Consider the following 22,592-nt stretch of genomic DNA (forward strand, 5'->3'; position numbering starts at 1 on the left):
CCACGGCCTACTTATTCAACTTGGTATTGATCTGCCTCCGTGTGTTAATATCTGTGTGTGTGTTGGGGGGGGGGGGGCTAAGTGAAGATAAGCAGGGAGATGGGGCCAGGCCAAGAAAAGGAGGTACGTTCTGGAAGAGTAAATTTGACATAAAATCCAATCAATTGCTGCGGCCCCGTTCCCAGTGTGACAGTCTGCTCCTTCAAGAAGTGAAAACACAAAACTCACATGAGTAATCACGCCGGTTCATTCACTTTGGCAGAAAACACAAACATCTCTTAATTGTCTTCCTGTAATGCGATCTTTAGAGACCTGGCAAGAGATTTATATGACAGTGAATGCAAACACACGCACACACACACACACACACACACACACACACACACACACACACACACACACACACACACACACACAATCAAGTTTAGGGTGTTAATATGTGATCAGGATACAAAAAAAGATTACTGTATTTCCTTATAGTTACATAAAAAGATATGTAATCAGATTAATGTTACATTCTTCAACAATGGGGATTACTAGCAGGTTTAAAATGTTCCAATACATTTACAATACCGAGAAGCACATGTGCACACACTTGTCTCATGAGTCCAGCTCTATTCTAACAGTTCATCATCGTGGCCTTTAGTTCAAATGGGGCTTTCAGTGGGTGGAAATTGCGCCATTATTTTGTGTTCAAAGGAGAGAAAGAGAAGCAACATTATCTATCAGTGCAAGCTGTGCCTTCCAGCTGTTAATATACTCTCATCACCCAAGGAGTCAACATCTCATTTAAAACAACATTTACAGGTAAATGCTTTTTAGATAAAAGAAATGTGTTGTCCAGTACTTGTAATAGGAAGCTGTGCCGTCTGTATTGGCTTTGTGTTCTCATTTAGGCTAGTTTCAATCTTCTTCATTGTGATATTAATATCTTCTTTTCACAGTAGGTGGACACACAAAATACTGGTATGCTTTTCTCTTGCATTTATTTGCATTGTATTTGAAACTGAAATACTCCAAAAGTTACGGAAAATAATTGGGAAATATAACTTTCATATTGTGATACTTAGATCAGGGTAAAAAAAATTCCACTAGGAGAAACGCGCTGCACTTTAAAAAACAATGCAAATATTAAAAACAGGAATGTAAACCACATGCAAATGAAGAAACATCTTCACCAACTGGACGAAACATGCTCAGGCTTTACTAAAAGTGCTGCATAAACAAAACGCTACAAATACAAAATGCTGGAAGAAGCTCAAACCACAATGGAAACAGGGCCACTAAAAAGTGATGCACACAGCTGGGACTGGAGCGTTTTGTTTAAAGGGGACCTATCATGCAAAATGGACTTTTGTACGTCTTTTATACATGAATATGTGTCCCCGGTGTTCCAGGGAACTCACCAAGTGTCAGAAAACACAACCCTCTCTATTTTCCTCCATACCCAAATCTCTAAAAAAGGGGCTGCAACGGATCTGATGAAAACTGATCCAGATTTGAACACTGTCCTGACGTCAGGACGGTGGCGCTACGGCTATTGGGCCAACTCCACCAATCAGGAGGAGACAACCACGGCCATTGCCGTTCGAAAGCGCTGGAGACGCTGTAGTACATATGCCAGGCCTGTAGGTGGTGCTGTTCTCACAGAATCAGCCCTTGCAAAAACAGAGCTAGAAATTGTCAAATTGAGCGAAATGAGGCATGGCTAAAATGCATGATCTGTTTGGTATTTTGAAAAAAAAAAAGTATAAATATGCCTTATATAGGTATGGTCCTACACTATATTATTCAAATATAGCATGATAGGTCCACTTTAAGTTCTGGGATTATAAAGTTGGCCAACTGTCACTCTCGCAGCTAGTCTGTTTCACATTTGTTAGTAGATTTGAAATTACTAGGTTAGCTACGTTAGCTAGATAGTTTACGGCATATCTGCAATTATATTGGAAGGAATCATGCGGAATCATCACGTTGTTCAAATAAGCCGATAAAAACGTACTTGTTGTTTCCAGTGACAGTGGTACTTGTTGGCCATCATAAATTGCCACCGTAATTGTAACAAAATACTGTCTTAAAGTTACCCTCCCAACCATGCACTCTACACACACACACACACACTCACACCAAAAAGGATGCTAAGGTACACACATCATTGTAACAACCCACATCATTATTGATACCTTGCAACATGGTACAAAACTGATTATTTCAGAGCCCACACTCTTTTCAGATGAAATGATATGTGCACACACAAAAGAAAACACACACAATCTGAAAATGCTCAGCCCTGCCTACACATTCCTTTATACACACAAAGGAAGATGCTTTTTGAGGGCAAATAGGATACTAGTCAAATGCAGGGCTTTCTAAGAGTGACCAGACAATGACACAGTGTATTTCTTCCTGGCAGTGCATGTGTGATGAGGACAAAACAACTGACGACAACATCAATAAACCTGGATGTGGTCACTTTGTCACAACTTAAATTACAGGCTTGTATAAAACTTCCAAAACACATAATTACACAAAGATATACACCCAATGGTACCCACTGTGTATAAAAGGGATGACAGTGTTCTGCGGGCTGATTGCTACAGGGGGGAATATATTAAGACAAATTGGCACTCCAGGAACACTGAAGGAAGTCTAAAACAGTCATTATATCTCCACTAGACATGCCCAGACAGCCAAGAGGAATATTGTTCATTTTGTTCACAGCCAGAAGCTTAGAACTTAATTGTATTATATCGTTATTATATGTGTGAAACAGACTGGAAGTTTTGCTGCTTCTAATTATGATGCAGAAGAGAGTTTTAGTGCAAAATGCTGGACATACACTGTAAAAGAAATAAGGAAAGAATGATAAGAAATACATGGAGGCAGAACATGATGGATACAGAAAGACAAAGCAGTGATATGGAAGGATGTGCTGGCATGTGAAGTACTGCAAAAACTGCACTGCGGGTTATAACCTGCACACCACCCTCCTGATCATTTATTCAACTCATCTGTTACATAAATAAACCAAAACACAACAGATCCGCCCCTGGCGTCCTGTGAGAGCCAATGCATTCAGCTGAAGCAGTGGAGCAGGTTAAATCTTCGGCAGCAGAGCATGGTGGGTACCAGCGTGGATGAGTCATCAGCCCAACAGCCACACAGGTTCACATCAATATAACCACACAAGCAGGATAACATCTAAATGTCAAGATTCACATGTTTAAACATTTAGATCGCTTACAGATATTTGCTAAGAAGGGTGGGCAGGGATGATGTGCTTTATGTAGGCATGCAGAGGCAGTAAAGTGGTTTACAAATGAATAGCTGGGCATGATGCCAGGAAAAGAGAGTAACAATGAAGTTAGAGAGAAGTGGATGAAAGGGTGAAAAAACTAAATAAATAGTTCACAACTAAAGAGAGAGGCTAGCAGCAGAGGGAGGGAGGATGGGAGGCAGGGTTTGATGTTCAGAGTGGGAGGGAGTTCAGGAGGGAGGCAACAAGGATACACTGTGGAGAGAGGGAGGGAGAAAGAGAGTGTGTATGGAGGAATGTGACTGTGTTCAGAGTATGGGAGATGGGACGGACTGACTGTACCGTACCAGGTATTGAAGAGGGGACCTAGAGAGATCATGCAACAGAAGCACACATCTCTTTTTCTGCACAAAAGCATTGTTAACTTGCATCCGACTGGAGGTTTGTCCACACACTCTTTGGGAAACAGTGACTGTGACGTGGGGGCAGGCAGACTGTTATGGAGGTAAGTTACCTTCAGCGGGACGTGCAGGAAAGTTGTGGCTGTTCGATTGAATGTGACAGAGTACTCACAGTGAGTCTGGGTGGTATTACAAAGCTGAGTGTGTGTGATTTGTTAAAGGGGGCTGACTTGATGTGACTTGTGGGAAGTTTTTTAGCTATACTAAGTAAGGTACCAAATGAAGGCATGGGTTTATTTTGTTTCCACATTTAGTTATATCCATTTGACTTAGTTGACTGAAAGTTTTTCAGCATGGAGGAAATCCAAGTCCTGCTATTTCCAAGAAAGTAAAAACATGTCTGTGTTTGACGACATGCCATGCAGCTCTGATTGAAATGTCTACTTTCAACATTTTCTTGTGTTTCTTTGCAGACAACTACCAATCATGTGATTTACTTTCAGCACAGGCATAACTTGACAAACCATTGTTTTAAAACTAGGGAAATGATAGGGTCTTTATTTAGATGTTGCACTATACACAGCAATTTGAGGAAATGAATGGCGTTGGCCACAGAACCAGGTAGTTAAAGGTGTTTCAAGCATGAATTAATGTCCATATATAGGTCCCACCCTGTGATTCTCCTAAATCATTCAAATCATATTCTTATAATTTGACAGTGTAATTTACACAAGATGGAGGTCTGTGTGGAGAATGATTCACCTTCAGCACAACCTCATAGTCTCAGGACTGTCACACCTGTGTACAGAGATATATGTGTTGAGACCTGTGGGGAGCATGAATTAGCTTACTGCACATTGTGCTGGTGACAAGGTGAATAAGAGAGGAAAAGGCACCTGCTCAGGCATGTTCAGCTTTGCCCTGTACTCTAACTTATTGTGCGAAAAAAACAACAACAGAAGAATCACAAGGGGGGTGTGGAGGATGAATGTCGCAAGTTGTAAAGACAGTAATGTCCCAGCAGAGAAAAGCTGTTTATCTTATGTTAAGTGCAGGATTATATTTGCAATTGTTTCATAATAGCTAACACAGCTTAGTTCCCTCGCGTGTGACAAACCATCGGAGCTGTCATGACCTGCTAAAGGATACGCGTCTTAAAATAGCTGTCCCAGATACCCAAATGCAGCATCCTTTCACGAGTGAAGACTGTTTCTCAGAGAAATACAGCATCCCACCATCTTTGGGAGTTTTTGCTCTGTATGATGTTGCAAACTTTTCAGTAATGATTCATGTGAACGTTCTCAAAATAGAGGTATATTCTTGTGGTATGTGAGTCAGCTGAGCGACTGTGCACAGCAGGTGAGTAACAGATGTGACTTTTGTGAGTTATGACAACTCAAACTGTTGAAAGAACCACACAGAGTTTCCCACCATGAACAATTTAGCATTGCAAGGTCAGGGGAGCTGTTATTGTGGAGCTAAGCGCAGGTATCGCATGCAGCACATATTTCCAGCTGCTTTCAGAAAGATATATAGACCCCCCTTAAAGTGAGCTTGTTATGTCTTCTCTTAGTCCCACAGCCACACACACACACACACACACACACACACACACACACACACACACACACACACACACACACACACACACACACACACACACACACACACAGAGTAGGGGGATGGGAGGATGGTTATACTCCAGAATGACAACCTTATCACTGAGTTTTCAGCTTGCAGGGTCAATAGGCCTCAGTGCCAAGCCTCATTCTGTACCTATGAATGTCCTTCCACAGTGATAACGTATAAAACGAAAACACATAAGACAGAGTTTTAAGAAATGGTGGAGTGACTATGTGAGGAACAGAAAACTTCAAGAGAGTTTATGTTAAACTGGTGAAGTTAAATGTAAATGGTCTGTAAAGGCTAAAATCACAAACTTCCCTCCAGAAGGGAGTTTCTCTCCCACACACTTGGATTTGTTTGTTTATTTCCCTTACATAGTGACATCACTAAGTAACACTTGCGCTTCTATTGGCTAGCACTCTAACACAACGTACGTGATAAGGGGCGGGACATCTCTTGGCAGTTGACCAATCACAACAGAGCCAGCCAGCTAACCAATCAGAGCAGACTGGGCTCCGGTTTCAGACAGAGGGTGAAAAGAGGTGCTGCAGCACGTAGCATGTAGACATGTCAGTAGAGGCACAAAATACCTGAAATGAGCATAATAGGGCCCCTTTGAAATATGTTTATCTCAAATTAATATTTTGTCTATTTATTTTATCAAGTAGGCTCATACAAAACATTGACTAGAATCCAGAGAATAGCTGGTATGTGTCACCATCACAACTCTGGACTCTGACAGCAAGTGTGCCTTTCATGCTGAAAGCTCAATTGTTGTACAAATAATGATCCGACAAGAGAACGAAGATTTTATGACAATACATCAAGTTCAATTTCATATTCATGCGGCTGTTTTATCATGCATGACACAGCGTGTTCAAAACAAGTGAAGGATAATGGAAAAGGTAAATATTTGGGGATAATGGATGAGCAATAATTCAAAATGTCTAGAAATACGTCCGTGTGTTACAATACATTCTCACTTGCTTTTTTTTAGAGTGGGATAAAAGCCTTACATGTAAATATTTCATGACTGTGGAGTGTGTGTGATCTCCTGTAACTTTAAGACACATACGTCTCTGTAAAACTATTTTTGGATTGAATCCAGGTCACTGCATTAGTTTGAAGCATTACAGAAAAGTGCATAGACATATTGTAATAAAATAATCAATCGTGTAAGGATGGATGCCGCTCAATAAAGGAATATAAAATCAAATTTAATTTTAGGACTCCTTAAATTCATGAGCATCAATTCCCATCCTTGTCAGAGCACTAAAGGCTTCCATTTAGACTCCATTAAAAATACATTTTCTTCTACACTCCATCTGCCAAGGTTATGCAAATGCCTGTGCTAAAGGAGCAGTAGTAGGCCAGCCATATCAACTCAGTGAGCAGTGCACACAACCTCTTCATCTATTAAAACCTATGGAGGCTGATTGTTGGGCTGACCTAATGTCTCATTTGGATGCACATAATAGTATCTGAATGCAATCTAATTCATACAGGGGGGTCCGTCACTTAAAGCTAGCCTGTAGTCAAAGATGCGGCCACACGGCTGCCAATAAAAGACACCGAGATCGAATTAATGAGCAATTACTGGCGTAATTCAAGTGAACGTGCGTTTAAGAAAGCCTTTTTCTACATGCAAACTTTAAACAGAGGAGACATTGACTGTTTGCTGTACAGTAGCATCAGTGTATAATGCAAAAGTTAGATCCACACAATATAGATCTGTCTTCCACACACACTTTTGTCTTTCCATGTCTGTTTCTTTCTCTTTGTCCCGTGCCTGGTGTTCCATCTCCTTACTCCAGGGCCGTAATGAGTGTCTGCTATTCTGCTCCTCAGCATTGAAGCCCTATTCATGCTCAGTCTCCTTTACAATGCACTAAACGGATTACCCAATTAGCTGCTATTGGATGCCATTGTGTGTGTGTGTGTGTGTGTGTGTGTGTATGTGTGTGTGTGTGTGTGTGTGTGTGTGTGTGTGTGTGTGTGTGTGTGTGTGTGTGTGTGTGTGTGTGAGTGGAAGATAGATGGCTGTCTGTACCCCACACTTCATTCCCAGTTGATGCTTCTGCTGGAAGCCACATTACTCATCCCCACAACTCAGCCACAGTGAGTAAGACATGGGAATGTGTGTGTGTGTGTGTGTGTGTGTGTGTGTGTGTGTGTGTGTGTGTGTGTGTGTGTGTGTGTGTGTGTGTGTGTGTGTGTGTGTGTGTGTGTGTGTGTGTGTGTGTGTGTGTGTGTGTGTGTGTGTGTGTGTGTGTGTGTGTGTGTGTGTGCGTGACAGTCCACATGTGGATGATAGAGAAAGTGAAGGAGTATGACTTCCCAATAACTCAAACTATCAGTCTATTATTCTCTGGAAATGATCTCTCCTGTCACACAGGACCTGTTTCTTCTTGTCCTCGCTTTCATTTGTGAGTTTAATTTCCAGTGTCACGCCTGGGATAATGGAAATGCCTGCTTCATTACATGTGAATCATCTGTTACTCTGTGTGAACCGGATCGATTCCAGCTATCTAACGTGTTGCATCAAACCGGGAGCAGTATGTTCTGTGTGCATTTAGAGGATCGAGCGGCATAATAAGGATTGATTCAGATTGATCTCGCACTCAGAAATAAAGGCAGAAGTTTTAACCATTTACATTGTTCTTATGCTAGATAGCGCTTGTGAATGTTCTAAATCTAAAATTGTATTTTGCACATAGGAAACATTTGTGGTTGCCCTACTACTGCCTTCAATGTTTTATTGTATGATTTTACAAAAATAACCACAATTCCTCTTGAGAGAGTAAAGCTAGAAATTGAGTGTTACTTGTGAAATCACAGTCAGTTAGAGCTTATGTTGGCCCACATGTTGAGTTGTAAATGTCAATGTTGTAGCTGTTCTTCAGTAGTCTACTCTTTTCAAAGGGCTTTGATGTCAGACATGCCTGCCAGCACTTGAACATGCCCGCTGGAAGCCTCTGCAAAACAAACTGCTTTCATCTCCGCTATCTCACAATGATAACCAAACTTTAACAACAATATTAACTGAGATGAATGAACTGCATCGAGTAAGGTTTGAGTCTAAAAGATGCCGAACTGACTTTAGTGAAAGGTATTGGCAGCCAATACAATACAAGAAATGTGTTTAAGAATAAAGACAAGGCTTCATCATTTTGGAAAAGGAATAAGAAGTCAATGTTAGAGAGGGACTCCACAGAATGTATACATCAAGTTTAGTCTATGTATTATCCGAAGTATTTTATATGGCAAATGATGTGGCTAGGGCATTTAAAAAAGTCAGGAAATAAAACCCAGATGTCATCGGAGTTGGGTTTGGAGTTTAAAGACGCGGATATTCCTGAGCATGGAGGGTTAAGAGAAACAATGTTGTTGCGTTTTCTTAGAGAAAATAGTTTTTGAGCTTGATATGAAGAACTTAAAGTCAGGATATTTAGTCTCTTGCTGTTCCGATTTTGACTGTTTTCCGATCTCCATAACCCTAACCCTAAGTCCTCCAAAGTTATGTTAAAATGGCCTTAATTTACCTTAAATTACAACAAAGTTATTGGGTAAAACATGGAGTAAAACTCTTGCACATCTCTTTGAAGCTTTAAAAGTATGTTAGTTATGAAAACAGTTTCAGCAGATTTGGCATTCTTGTAAAGAAACACAGTGTATGAAATTGTGTGTGAGTTTAAGACGCTGCATATGAACAAAGAAACATAATCTGTTTTAGAGTGACCTAAAAAAACAGACACACTGAACTAGATAGATTACACATGCATCTGTTAGAAATTACCATATAGACAGTGAGAATTAAAATGATGCCATCTGGCACCGTGGCATTGTAGAGGTACAGTGAGAACAGAGAAGTTCATGGTCATTGTGAGACAGGTATAAATCCTGGACCCTTACAGCACACTGCTGCCGACCACTGGCTGTGGTAATGGATTGGCTATGCTCTTGGTGTGTGTGTGTGTGTGTGTGTGTGTGTGTGTGTGTGTGTGTGTGTATGTGTGTGTGTGTGTGTGTGTGTGTGTGTGTGTGTGTGTGTGTGTGTGTGTGTGTGTGTGTGTGTGTGCGCGTGCACGTGCGCGCGAGGGGGGGGGGTGTATTGTCAGCTGGTCTTGTGCGCTACAGGGCTTTGTGTCAGGCAGGTCAGCTGGGGATCGAAAGCAAGACAACTCCCCCCCCCCTAACTACACACACACTCTTTTGTGCAGACACAAAACAAAACATGCGGCCCATCAGATATAAGATTAGATATATGCATGCATCCACACACACACACACACACACACACACACACACACACACACACACACACACACACACACACACACACACACACACACACACACACGCACACACACACACACACACACACCTCATGATCCCATCTCACCAAAGGTCTTAAATCAAACTGTCCCCTTAAAAGTCACAAGGTCAGACCATTTGTACTGCTTATTAAAATGTGCAAAGTTCAAGCAATACATATAATATTTGCGTGAAATAGAAGTGAAATTGAACGATTCTCGCTAGTGAGTGAGAGGGAACATAAAAGTGAAATGGCCGGATCATTGTCCAGACAAACAGGCTTTTGGGGGGGGGGGGGGCGGCACAATGGGACTAATCGGAGGAACAATGCTAGGCCACGAAAAGGATGAGTGAGCATTGCTGCTGCTGCTGAAAAAGATTATGGTAGATCCTCTTTGTAGACTTTGTGAAAATACTTTATAAAGGAAAAAGAACTTGCCGACAGCATGATGTAAGATGATGGTGCAGATCTGTCTGTTGAGCGATCTCACAGTATAGGGTCGTGCTGCTTCACATTCATTCAATTTTAACAAACTGATTTCTTTATCGATTGTTCTCGGGATGATATCAATGAATCAGTAGAGTTCCGTCACTGCATGCGGTAATAAAGCTGTCCTTTTTCTTCACATTAAGAGAAAGTATTACTTTACTCTTGACAAAAATGGGGTGTGAGATTTACACCTGTTTTGTAAGCCGCAGAGCTCAGGGGCCATATTTCTTCTGTTGTTGTTGTCTGTTCATTTGGAGCACAGTAGCTTGTATATTTTTCTGTCGCGAAGTGTGATTATATTTCATCCACATTGTGTTTCGTCAACAGTGTGTACTCCGTGGGTTTCTGAACGCTCTACTGCCCTTAGAGAGACTCAGAAGTTTGAAAGTGTGTGTTCTTTGTGTGCAGGTGTGTGTGTGTGAGAGAGTGTGTGGATCAGAACAAACAGCAAAAAGGCAGGATGCTGGCAAATCACTATAAAACTGAAGCTCTCTAGCCTTCTCATTGTGAGGACTAGTCATTTATTTAACGCTCAAATATGGTCCTGGGCTGTTTGGGGAGAATACATCAACCCGGCACACAAGAGTCCACACAAAGAGCGGCACACTTCAACAGACAAAGAGCAAAAAGAGAGAGGGCAAGCGCCTTTTTTTCTCCTTCAAATGAAGTGTTGTTTGTTCAGGGTGGGTGCAGGGCGCCGAGTGGGACGGATGGATGGAGGGGAGGGAGGGGGGGGTGAAGGATGAATGGTTATTACACAGTAAGTCGATGCACAAACGGAGGGTGTATGTGGGCGATAGTGGGGAGAATAGGGGGGTACGCTGGGGGTGTAAAAGATCTATTGTGAAGGCTGAGACTTAATCACTTGAGCGGCACACGCCAGTTCTATGGGAGCACATGTCGTACACTAGTTCCCCTGGGGGGGAGAGGGAGGTCCCAAAACACACCCACACACACAGAGTTGAATTTACATGTCAGTTATAATGCAAAGCTGGGTACAGGCCAACCAGAAAGACACACCCCCTTCAACAAAACAGTTAGCAGACCCTCCTGACTGGGGATAGTGTGAGGTTTGCATTTGCTGCTGGTTCATTCATGGGCACACACACACACACACACACAGAAGTTCACACACTTCCTCCAGGACGGGATATATGACTCTGCAGGGGCCTTTGCTTGAGATGGATGCTTAGATTGACCTGGCAGTAAGTACAATCTATTGTTTCATTACTTCAGTCCCATGTCAGTGGAGGATGCTAATATGTGAGAGTGAGAGTGAAGGCAGTCACAGTCATGTCAGAGTGTGTTTGCATCAGGGCCACAGACTCCTATACAGGTACAAACTCAACATCATATACCATTACTTAACATTTTCAGGAGCGGTTTACTTACTAGCAGGTTTTTTTGAGGGAAACAGAAAAACAAAACAGAAGCCTTGCGGGAAGACTTCCAACTGTCTATTTGATTCTTCCAAGATTAGAAGCCTCTATTCAATTTGGGATTATCTTTCCTCCCCTGATTTCACCTTAAATAGAGTATAACTGTCAGCTTCTTATTTTGCCGTAGAAAACCACTCAAACTCTCCAACTGTGTCTAACTTGCTGTCTGTCTCTGATGCTCCTATTATTCTCCTCATGATGTAACATCTATGTTGTACACGTCTCATCTAGCTTATTATTGTTTCCTTGGCGATGGAAAGTGACAGCCTTGATCAGGTCGCCCGCCTTCATTCTGAATATTTTCCTTCAACTATGCCTATCAAACACTTCAAGGAAATGACAGCTATGAATAGTTAGCAACACAACTGTGCAACCAATAATTATGGATTAGCCTCGAGCCAAATGCAATGTACACTAATATGAGACTTACAGCAGGATATTAGGGCCATGCTTTGTTAGTGTGGCTATTATGAAATGCTTAGAGGCTGAGGACCAGGTGTTTAGGGAAGCCCACAGGCCTGATCAGTCAGTATGGAGCCCCTTTGCTACTAACTCACTGATGTTCCCCTGTGGGTTGGAGATCATGGCTCGCAGCATCTGGGGTCCCGTTGTATTTTAAGGGGAGTTGGAGAAAGCCAATAGAGAGCATCCCTTTTACCTCTCTGAATGAATATCATTGTATTATAAATAAGAATAGTAAAACAACACATATTTCACAAAAAGATGAATACTATCTCTTTGAACTCATTCTTTATTTGGTAGCGGACTTTATGAACATGATTCAACATTATCTGTGGTAACACATACACTATTATCTTATGTTTCATTTGTTATGCTATGCTTATCCTATCATAGTAACAGTGTCAGTTACTATGGTGATGTATAGTGTGGAAAGTAATGTTTTCCCAATGGTTGCTTTATAGGATGTGTTAAAGGGGCCCTATTATTATTATTATTATTATTATTATTATTATTATTATTATTATTATTATTATTATTATTATTATTATTATTATTATTATTATCATTTTCAGGTTCATATTAGTATTTAGTGCCTCAACTGGGACATGTTCTCATGCTTTAATGTTTCTCATACTGTCTGTGCTGCAGCACCTCTTTTCACCCTCTGTCTGAAACCAGAGCCCAGGCTGCTCTGATTGGTTAGCTGGCCAGCTCTGTTGTGATTGGTCAACTGCTTAGAGATGTCCCGCAGAAATATCACGTACAATGTGTTGGAGCGCTAGCCAATAGAAGCACGATTGTTTCATAGTGATGTCACTTTGTTACGGATGTAAATCGCAGTGTGTGGGACAGAGAAACTCCCTCTGGAGGGAACTTTGATTTGAGTCTTTGCAGACCATTTACATGCACACAAATCTATATAACAAACTACAGGAAAGGGAAAACCCCCCAAAAGCTTTATAGGGCCCCTTTAATAAATAACACACACATTGTGTGGTCAACGAAGTTGTTTGTCTCTTTTTTCTCACAACTTCTAAAATGTCATAGTTTCAGCCACTCTCAATATATTAAAATGTAATTAATAACAAATTGGCAATTATTTCGATTAGTTAGTTCGATCCCCATGCTCTGCATTCAAGTATCCAAGATATACAACCTGCTCTTATATGTATCTACTCAAGTACAACAGTACATATGAAATGTTTGTATAGTGTTATTCAAGTGGCAGCACTGTTGAGTAAACTATAAGTAGCCTATTTGCGAGTTTGTTTAGAGGAAGGGCACCCCAAGGGCTATTTGTCAAATTCAACTGCCGAGCCATAAATGTAGTCACACAGTGCAAAGAGGGACTCTTTCTGTTACTTTGTTTGTTTAGCAAATGTTAACACACCTGCTTCAACAATGCATGTCTGGACTGATTCAGGAAACAACAGAATTGAACAACAGTAATAAAGCATCAGAGGAAACTGTGGTTTGTCCTTTCATGGAAAAATGTAATGTTTAAGGATCAACAGCAAATATTCTCCATGTTTGACGTGTATTATATATTTCCTGTCTTGCAGATGGAGCCATTGAGAGTGCTGTTCTGGGGTCATGAGTTGTGTCTTCTCTTCTCTTCTGTGTAACTTGCTCACCTGGACCTCAGCACCCCCCTCCTCACCTATGCCTGCAGGACCATGGGCAGTGTCAGCAGCCTCGTGAGCGGAAACGACCTCAACAGCAGACACTGCAAGGAGTCTGAACATCAGTTAAAAAAGGGAGCACATCCTCAAAGAAGGAGCGGAGGTTGCAGCCTAGACGACTTACTGAAGTGTGGCTTCACTCAGGGCCCCACCCACCCCTCCAGAGGCCTGTCCCACTCGCGCTCAGGACGAAGTGAAGACTTTTTTTACATCAAGGTATGTGTCATTGCATTTCAAACTATGACTTTAATACTGCACATTGCAGTTACAAAGCCTAACGTATTTATCCTGTTCCCTTAAAGGTGAGCCATAAACCCAGGTCAGCGTATTACAGAGGACCAATGGAAGATCATTCAGGTGGGAAGAAGACAGATGGGGAATCAGATGGGGGAGAGCAACCAAAACTGCTGCTCAAGTCAGGAAATATTACTGTAAAGGTGAGAAAAGTGCACATTTTATCTTCTCTAAAGCTTACCTAAATGATATCACTACATTTTAAAGGAATGGTTGAACATTATTACATTACATGTCATTTGTTAGACGCTTTTATCCAAAGCGACTTACATATATTCAGTACTGAGAACAATCCTCACAGGAGCAATTTGGGGTGAAGTGTCTTGCCCAGGGACACAACGACATGCTGACTGCAGTGGGACTTGAACTTGCTACCCCCTGATTCGAAGTCCAGCACACTATCCACTGAGCCACAGCCTCCCCATTATGAGGGATGTCTTGCTTTCTTGCCATGAGAAGATTAATTGCAAGCTAATATTTTCACAGTAAATGTGTGGGGTGGACCAACACATTGGTTAGGTTAGTTTAGCTTAGCATTAAGACTGCTAACGTGAGGAAAAGCTAGCTGGGCTACATGCTCCATCGAGTAGAAAAACTATCCAAAATATCAGATATGAAATGAGATTTCACTTTGTCCATTTAATAGCCTGATCAAATTTGGTCCGCTGTCCTTCAGTTAACTGGAATCATTACTATGGTTATACTTACGAACATTAAGAAGTCATACTGCATAACTGCGACTTTATAAACCTCACAGCGTAGTTGAGTATAAAACATGCACAGCAGGTAGTTGAAATGGTAGCAGCCATTCCTCATAACCTGTGTTGAACCGTCTCAGTTTATTAATCACCCCCTCCCAGATTAATGACCTAAGAATGCCTTGATCTTCTCATTGAAGTCATTTCTGTGCCAAGAATAAATAGGCAAACGGAGTCTATTTCAATAGGTCTTTATTCCTCTGGGGCAAGAAGGGGAGAAAGGAGAGGAATAGGAAGCAGCTTTAAAAGAGACGGAGCGGAGGATATGAAAGAAAAGAGAAAGACGAATCGAGGGCCAAAGAGAGTTTGAGGGATAGAAAGAGAGGAAAAAATGAGGGTAGGCATCCCAGTCATGAAGTCAGTGAGAAGGAATGCTGAGCTCACAAGCTTTACCTCTTACACTTCAGCAGTAGCTCATATTATTAATATCACAGAGAAGGGCTATTCATCTTCGCTCAGACAGCACATGGGGGAGAGATGTGGGATGCAAAGGGGGAGGAGAGGAGGTCTGAGAGGAGGGGAGGAATGCTACTGCTGGTGACGTTCTTGGACAGCACAGATGGGAGCATGTGGAGTATAAGTTCATCTTTGAAATGAGTTTTCTCTTTTATGACAGTCTGGTGAATTTGACTTGCAACTACTGCTGCGTAGCTTTTAATACTGCCAGCATGTAGCGAAGGAATTCTGCACGCTTGAGTAATTCTATTTTCAGCATGAAAACGACATGATTGGGAAAAATATCTATCCCTTTTACTTCTACCGAGCAATATTTATCTCTGTGGAAGCCAGTCATTACGATTTTCAAGTTTCAGAATGGACCCATCCGTGGTTTGTTGTACTCTCCGTAACAACTAAGCAGAGATGCTGAATATTGACATAAAAATTGGGAAGAGCACCTCTGACTGTATGTCATTTCACTCTTCCAGACCTCTGCTGACAAGTCATTGGTCCGTTCCACTGCCTTCAAGCCTGTGATTCCCAGGAGTGCATCCTCCACGGAGACAGGCCACAACAGCCTGGACCACATCCTCTGTCCTCTGGAGAGAGCCCGGAGTTCAGACATCAGACACAAGCACGACACCTTCTCAGGTCAATATCTACATTATATTGAAATGCAGCAGTAGAACAACTAAGTCGATTTACTCAAGTGTTGTATTTAAGTAGAATGTTGAGGTACTTTACCTCAGTATTTTCATTTGATGCTAATCTAAACTTCTTATCCACTACCTTTTGGAAGCCAATATTGTACTTTTTACTCCACTACATGTATCTGATAGCTTTAGTGTCACGGTTTTGGGTTGTTTTCATTTTCCACCTTTTTATTATGAAATGTTTTCCTCCTGTGTTTGCCTTCCTGTCGTTAGTTTCCCTGGTGTGTCTGATTGTCTGATTGTGTTCACCTGTTGCCCTTGTGTTTCTGCCTCCCTTACCCCAGCTGTGTCTTGTCTTATGATTACCCCTCTCTGTATTTAGTCTTGTCTTCCCCTGTGTGCCTTCAGTGTCTCTCCTGTCTCCCTCCATGTTGGTCACGGTCAGTTTTTGTGCTACAGTACCCATGTGTTTCATGCCATGTTTTTGTTCAGCTTTTAAAATAAAGCTCGCTTTTTGTTTCTAGACCTTTTTACCTTTTTTGTAGTCTGCATTTGGGTCCTACCCTTTCCACGCAACCTAACATTTAGCTACTTAACTGATTAAAATAATACTTTTGATGTGACATACACATTAATGCATCAATAAACACAATCCAGTAATTTAACATATGATTATGAAATGGCATTATGCAACCGGGTACTTTTTGTACATTAAAGTGGACCTATCATGCTATATTTGAATAATATAATGTAGGACCATACCTATATAAGGCATATTTATTTTTTCAAAATACCAAACAGATCATGCATTTTAGCCATGCCTCATTTCGCTCAATTTGAAAAATGTTAGCTCTGTTTTTGCAAGGGTTGATTCTGTGAGCAACAGCACCACCTAGAGGCCTGGCATATGTACTACAGCGTCTCCAGCGCTTTTGAACGGCAATGGCCGTGGCGGTCTCCTCCTGATTGGTGGAGTTGGCCCAATAGCCGTAGCGCCACCGTCCTGACGTCAGGACAGTGTTCAAATCTGGATCAGTTTTTATCAGATCCGTTGCAGCCCCTTTTTTAGAGATTTGGGTATGGAGGAAAATAGAGGGTTGTGTTTTCTGACACTTGGTGAGTTCCCTGGAACACCGGGGACACATATTCATGTATAAAAGATGTACAAAAGTGCATTTTGCATGATAGGTCCCCTTTAAGTATATTTTGATGCATATACTTTTGTACTTTACTTGTGTAATGCAGTACTTTTACTTAGAATATTTTTACAATTAAGTATTACTTTGACTTAAGTATAAAATACAATGACTTGTATATAGACTCTTATTGCACTATTTCTATTCTATTTTATTTGTATTTACTTGCACTATTGTATCTGTTTTATTGTGTTGCACTGTTGACCTAAGATTTTCATCGACATAACTACACTGTAGCTATGTACGAATGAAAATAAAAGCCTTGAAAAATCTTGAATCTTGAAAATCTTGAGTACTTCCTCCACCTCAGTTGAAATGCTATTTGAAATTGTAACTATACAATGAGACAACAAAAGTTAGAACAATAGCTTGTGCTACAAAATTCAACAACAAATTTGAGTTGAATGACAAATTTCCCCTAACGTAAATGTCATTAATTTTCCTTCCAGGGACTCTTTCTGACTCTGGACGTAACTCCATGTCCAGCCTGCCCACTCACAGCACCAGCGGCAGTCTGATTGCTTCCACGGGCCCCGTCAGTCACAGTGAAGGCGGCTCAGCTCCCGCACACCGCCTCAGCAAGGGAGCGCTGCCCAACTTCCCTCCATGGGTCAACGGGAATAGCACTAACCTTGACTGTAGCTCCAGGCCTGGTTTAAATAGCACAGAGTTGGACACTGGCTCCCCACATCCCGCAGATGAGCCAGGAGCGCTCTCTGAAACTGCGGGTGGGATCCGGTCCCCCATTACTACAGATGAGTCTCTGATTGAGCGTTTGGAACAGAGGCTGCTGGAGAGAGAGACTGAACTGCAGGAGCTACAGGTACCACGCTGTCGCATCAGCAACTAAACAGCTTGTTCATCAATCAGTATGTGTTTACCATTAATTAGGGGTGTTAAGTAACTTTACCAAAGTACTGTCCTTACAGGTACTTGTACTTTACCGGAGAATTTCCATCTACTCCAATTCAGAGTATGAAGTACCTTTAGTTACTTTGCGGATGATTCATGATAAACAATAATCAACACTTAAATTAGACTTTAGTTACACCTGGATTAAATTCACAAGCTACCCAGCAGGTATTCAAGAAATTAGAATGAGTTCCACCTTTACAAGCTTTGATAAACACATCAATACATAAATTGTTATAATCGAAACACATATTATGATTAAGAAATGGGCCAATATTCATAATGTGTACTTTTATTTTGATGCCAATACTTTTGTTCTTTTACTTGAGTGACATTTTGAATGCAGGACTTGTACTTGTCACAGAGTATTCCTAATGACTGCAGAACTGTGATTATTACTAACATGTCTTTCCCTTACAACAGGTGAGTTTTGAAGACAAGGAGGTGGGAACCTGCCAGCTGTTTGAGGAAAGACAGATGTACTGCTCTGAGGAGATGGAGGGGCTGAAGCAGCGATGCTCCACAAAGCTTCGCCAAGTGTCCCACATGGCTGCGAAAACCCAGCAAGCCCTCCAGCTGCAGGTCAGCCAGCTCCAGGTCAGACCACCTCCTATTTTCTTTTTTTTAATCTCTGGTTCATCTTAAATGTGACACAGTATTTTACCTTCTCATTTGAGAAAATACTTTCCACGCACAAACAAGTGAAAAGAGAAATGTGTTCTTGTGCAGGCTGAGAAGGAGAGGCTTCAGCAGGATGTTACAAAGCTCACACAAGAGAGGGATCGTGTGGAGCTCAGACTGAGGTGTTATGCGACAGAGAGTACGCAGCTCGCTCCAACACTTGAGGAGACTCAATGGGAGGTGAGTCATGAGTCATATGTGTGAGATCAGTTGGGTTTGAAAGCTTGCAGCACACCAAACAATGTGAAACCTTGAATGCTGCTGGCGAGATGAGGGACATTATGTTCCTGCATCACAAGAGGAGAAATCCACCATTATGCATCATGTTTATTAGAAGAAAATGCACCAAATGTTCTCTTTTATATGTTTCTGAGTATTTCACAATGTTGCCTTTCAACATCAGAGAATGATCAACACTTCTGAAGTCCTCCTCAAATTTAGAGAGCTTTTTATGATTTTTCAGCTAGTTCTGCAGGGGAGGGGTTTAAAGCCACTGAGTTTACTATTTTGATTCAGTATCACAGCTCTCACCAGAACAATTTCAGTTTCATCCAACTGTAGCCGACGCCATCTGCCCAACAACAAATGGAAGACATTTAACAGAGTTAAAAACGATGGTGAACATACATTATTGAACATTTGGCAGTTAAAAGAGACAAAACAGAGCCAACATGACAGTGAAACTGCCGTGTGGCCAGAGACTCTCATAATTTGCTGTGTGCTATGATTAAGGGAAATGCACATGAACATTATTAACAGTATAAGAGTATTCAATTGTTGATCTGTCCTTTAACTGCCGGAGTGGCGTACATACCACACATTACAACTATGACTGGTTGATCTTCATTATCATATCTGTCCAAATGCAGGTGTGCCAGAAGTCAGGAGAGATCTCCCTGTTGAAGCGGCAGCTCAGAGACTGCCAGACAGACGTCCAACACAAGCTGAACGACATCGTCAGCCTCAAGGCTTCGCTGAAGGAAAACACGGCAAAGATGGATATGCTCGAGAGACAGAACAAAGACCATGAGGAGAAACTTCACTGTCGCACCAGAGAGGTGGAGGTGAGTCTGATCTTTATTCAGTGGTAATTCATTCTACCATTATAATATGAAAACACTTGGAGGGATACTTCACATTATTTGCTACACTCAACTGTGACCTCCAGACTATTGCTATGTCTGTGTTAAAGCAGACTTAGCATACATGTAACTAAAATAACCCTCTTAAATGCTGCCCATGTGTTAAAAATAATTTGTATTCAGGTGTGCGAAAATGAACTCCAGCGCAAGAAGAATGAGGCCGATTTGCTGAGAGAGAAAGCTGGAAAACTGGAGCAAGACATTCAGGGAATGAAACAGGATCTGGCCAGGGCCAAAGAGCAAAGGCAGAACAGTTTGCCACCAGAGGCCCAGACTCAGGACTCGGAGAGACTGAACCAAGGCTCAGACTCCCCCACCAAGGGCCAGGGCGAGGAGAACAACAGACAAACATCCACCCTCCAGAGGGAAGTGGAGAGAATGAAGCAGCAGCTCATGGAGGAGAAGGACACTCAGGAGAAACTGTCCGGTAGCTTTGAGCAGGAGAGGCTCACTTGGAACAAGGAGAAAGACCGAGTCATCAAGTACCAGAAGCAGCTGCAGATCAACTACCTGCAGGTGCACAAGAAGAACCAGGACCTGGAGCGGATCCTGAAGGAGCTGACGGCCGAGCTGGAGAGCCGGACGGAGCTCGGCATGGACATCAACTACAGCTCAGGGTTACAGACTTACGACGACGTTATTGCCACGGAGATTTGATGGGAACACTCACATGTTGAGTGAAAGTGAACAAAGCACTATTTCTTTCACCACAGATATTTATGATAACAGCTGGACTTCCTTCACTGCCTACTAGTGTTTTACACGGGTTATTTAATAGAATGAGCATAGTGTATTTTGTGTCCAGGAGACAGAAGAAAATATCTGTTTGTGATGACACTGTCAGTACTTGTTTACTATGAAAAGGATGTGTGCCAAGATGATCAAGCAAAACTTCTTAAGTATGACACAAAAATAAGAATATAAGAAAATTAAATAAGTGAAGTAAAAAGGGTATAACTTGCAAACAAATTAATTCGTTTATCCTGTAAAATATTGTTTTTCCCTTTTTTTTATAATATATGTTTTTGTTTACAGTTCCCTTACACTACTTGTTAAGTTATTACATTTCACTTTTGAGATGACTGTTCTTGCTTCACTGAATTTGGTTTTCTCTTGAATTCTTAGTTTTGCTTGATACTTCAGAAGCGTTGCTTGATTTTATTGGCACAAACATAATTCCTTAGTTTAGGGTAAGTTTTTACCATGATGTCTAACAAGAGAACTCATCATTTGGATAACTTATCATGTAGAATTTGGTCAATGACACGTGGATGACGAGCTGATGTATCTGTTACATGATTAACGCCTAATGGTAACACATGATAAGCATGACAGTGACGTATCATCTGTGAGTCTTAACAAACATTTCGTTGTTTATACACATGACTGTATGCATGGAACATAGATATAAGCCATTTTATGAGCCATCAAAACAAAACACATGTCTTTATGATACAAATATTTGTTATACCCACACAAATGTAAAAGGAAATGTGTTTTACACTTCACACAACATTCTAAAATCATATAAACTGTCATGCATTGTCACCCCTTACATTCAATTCAAAAGTGAGGATCTTATTCAAAGTGCACTATAGTGAAGTAGATATATTTTAATAAATCATATGAATGTCATCCTCTTAATCTTGTCACACTTAGAACATGTCAGTAAATGCATCTTGCAAGGCAGTATCATTACATGTGTCAATTCAAATGAAACATAAGTGACTCATCGAAAAACCATCACTCAACTCAGCAGATATATTATTTTATGTAATAAACTATTTCTTTGTAGCAAACCTTAGGCCTGAAGATGTTCCTGATGTAGAAAATGCACAAATAGAGTATATGCTAGAAAACACCTCTGGCAGATACCAAGGGCAAATGCAAATTTGAGGGATTCACTTTGTGTTTTGAGAGAAAGAGGGATTACACGGGGCTGGACACAATGCAATAAAAGCAAATATTTACAGAGAAACAGAGGGAGATCTCGCGGTTATATCTACCTCCCTCCCCGCGTTGTTCATCTAACTTTCGTGCGCTGGCACCGCTCCACTTGGAGAAAAACAAACCTTCCTCGCAGCAGCGCCGCACGTTTGGCTCTGCTGTTTTGGAGCCTTTCCACTTCCCACAAGGGCAAAGTAGTTTGTGAAGCAAAAGTTTTACTGCTCCACCCACTCCACACTCAGGGACTCACGTACACTACCATGCAGGAATATATGCATACATTGAGCCGGCCAAGAGTGTGTGGAAAGTTCTGTAACGAGGCTTCTTGAGATTACTCAGCTTCCCACCAGTAAATGACATGACCACCGCGGGTCCAAATCCAAAGTGTTTACACTCCTAACGTTGGTCCTTAGAACATAGAATTGGTGAAATAGGGACGTAGAAAAGACAAAAAAGTTGATAGTGCACAAATGCCACTTGTAAAACTTTCTTCGAATTCAATATACAAAAATCATTCAATCATACCCCATGCGTGAAAATAAATAAAAGCTTCAGTGAAAAAAAAGGTATGCTGGGATGAAATTGGAAATAAGTACCAACAAACACTCTAGGGTGATTTTAAAAAGCAGCTAATGTTTGGCATTTGTGTTCAAACACTTTTGCTAAATTATTTATTCTGTATTCTGAAATGCTGTATATATAATTTAAGAAAAATGAATAGTTTAGCCCTTTTTGAAATAGAAGATTTATTCACACATCAACAGAATATTGTTGGACAAACCTGCATAATACATACTAAAACTGTACTTTAATGCACTTGAAAGATATGTAAATACTTTTGATTGAGTACACCACACCAAAATGGACAATACTGCAGCGATACATGTGTAGCTTGTTAATA

At 41.2% G+C, this 22,592-nt stretch overlaps 1 protein-coding gene across 3 annotated transcripts; it reads left to right on the top strand.

The window, feature by feature from the left end:
- The first annotated feature begins 3,534 nt into the window (after positions 1–3,534).
- lzts1 (leucine zipper, putative tumor suppressor 1) lies at positions 3,535–21,379 on the top strand. 3 transcript variants are annotated; one of them, XM_034148809.1, is made up of 9 exons: positions 3,535–3,761; positions 13,551–13,886; positions 13,973–14,107; positions 15,649–15,811; positions 17,459–17,832; positions 18,345–18,518; positions 18,651–18,782; positions 19,472–19,666; positions 19,868–21,379. In XM_034148809.1, the coding sequence occupies exons 2-9, from the start codon at positions 13,665–13,667 to the stop codon at positions 20,399–20,401; spliced, it is 1,929 nt and encodes a 642-aa protein (XP_034004700.1). In that variant the 5' UTR covers positions 3,535–3,761; positions 13,551–13,664; the 3' UTR covers positions 20,402–21,379. The 3 variants fall into 3 exon arrangements, with proteins under 3 accessions (XP_034004700.1, XP_034004703.1, XP_034004702.1); XM_034148812.1 differs by lacking the exon at positions 3,535–3,761 and adding an exon at positions 7,340–7,401; XM_034148811.1 differs by lacking the exon at positions 3,535–3,761 and adding an exon at positions 11,055–11,292.
- Positions 21,380–22,592: the final 1,213 nt, after the last annotated feature.

This window comes from Trematomus bernacchii, unplaced genomic scaffold, assembly GCF_902827165.1.
Source record: "Trematomus bernacchii unplaced genomic scaffold, fTreBer1.1, whole genome shotgun sequence".
Taxonomy (NCBI): Eukaryota; Metazoa; Chordata; class Actinopteri; order Perciformes; family Nototheniidae; genus Trematomus; species Trematomus bernacchii.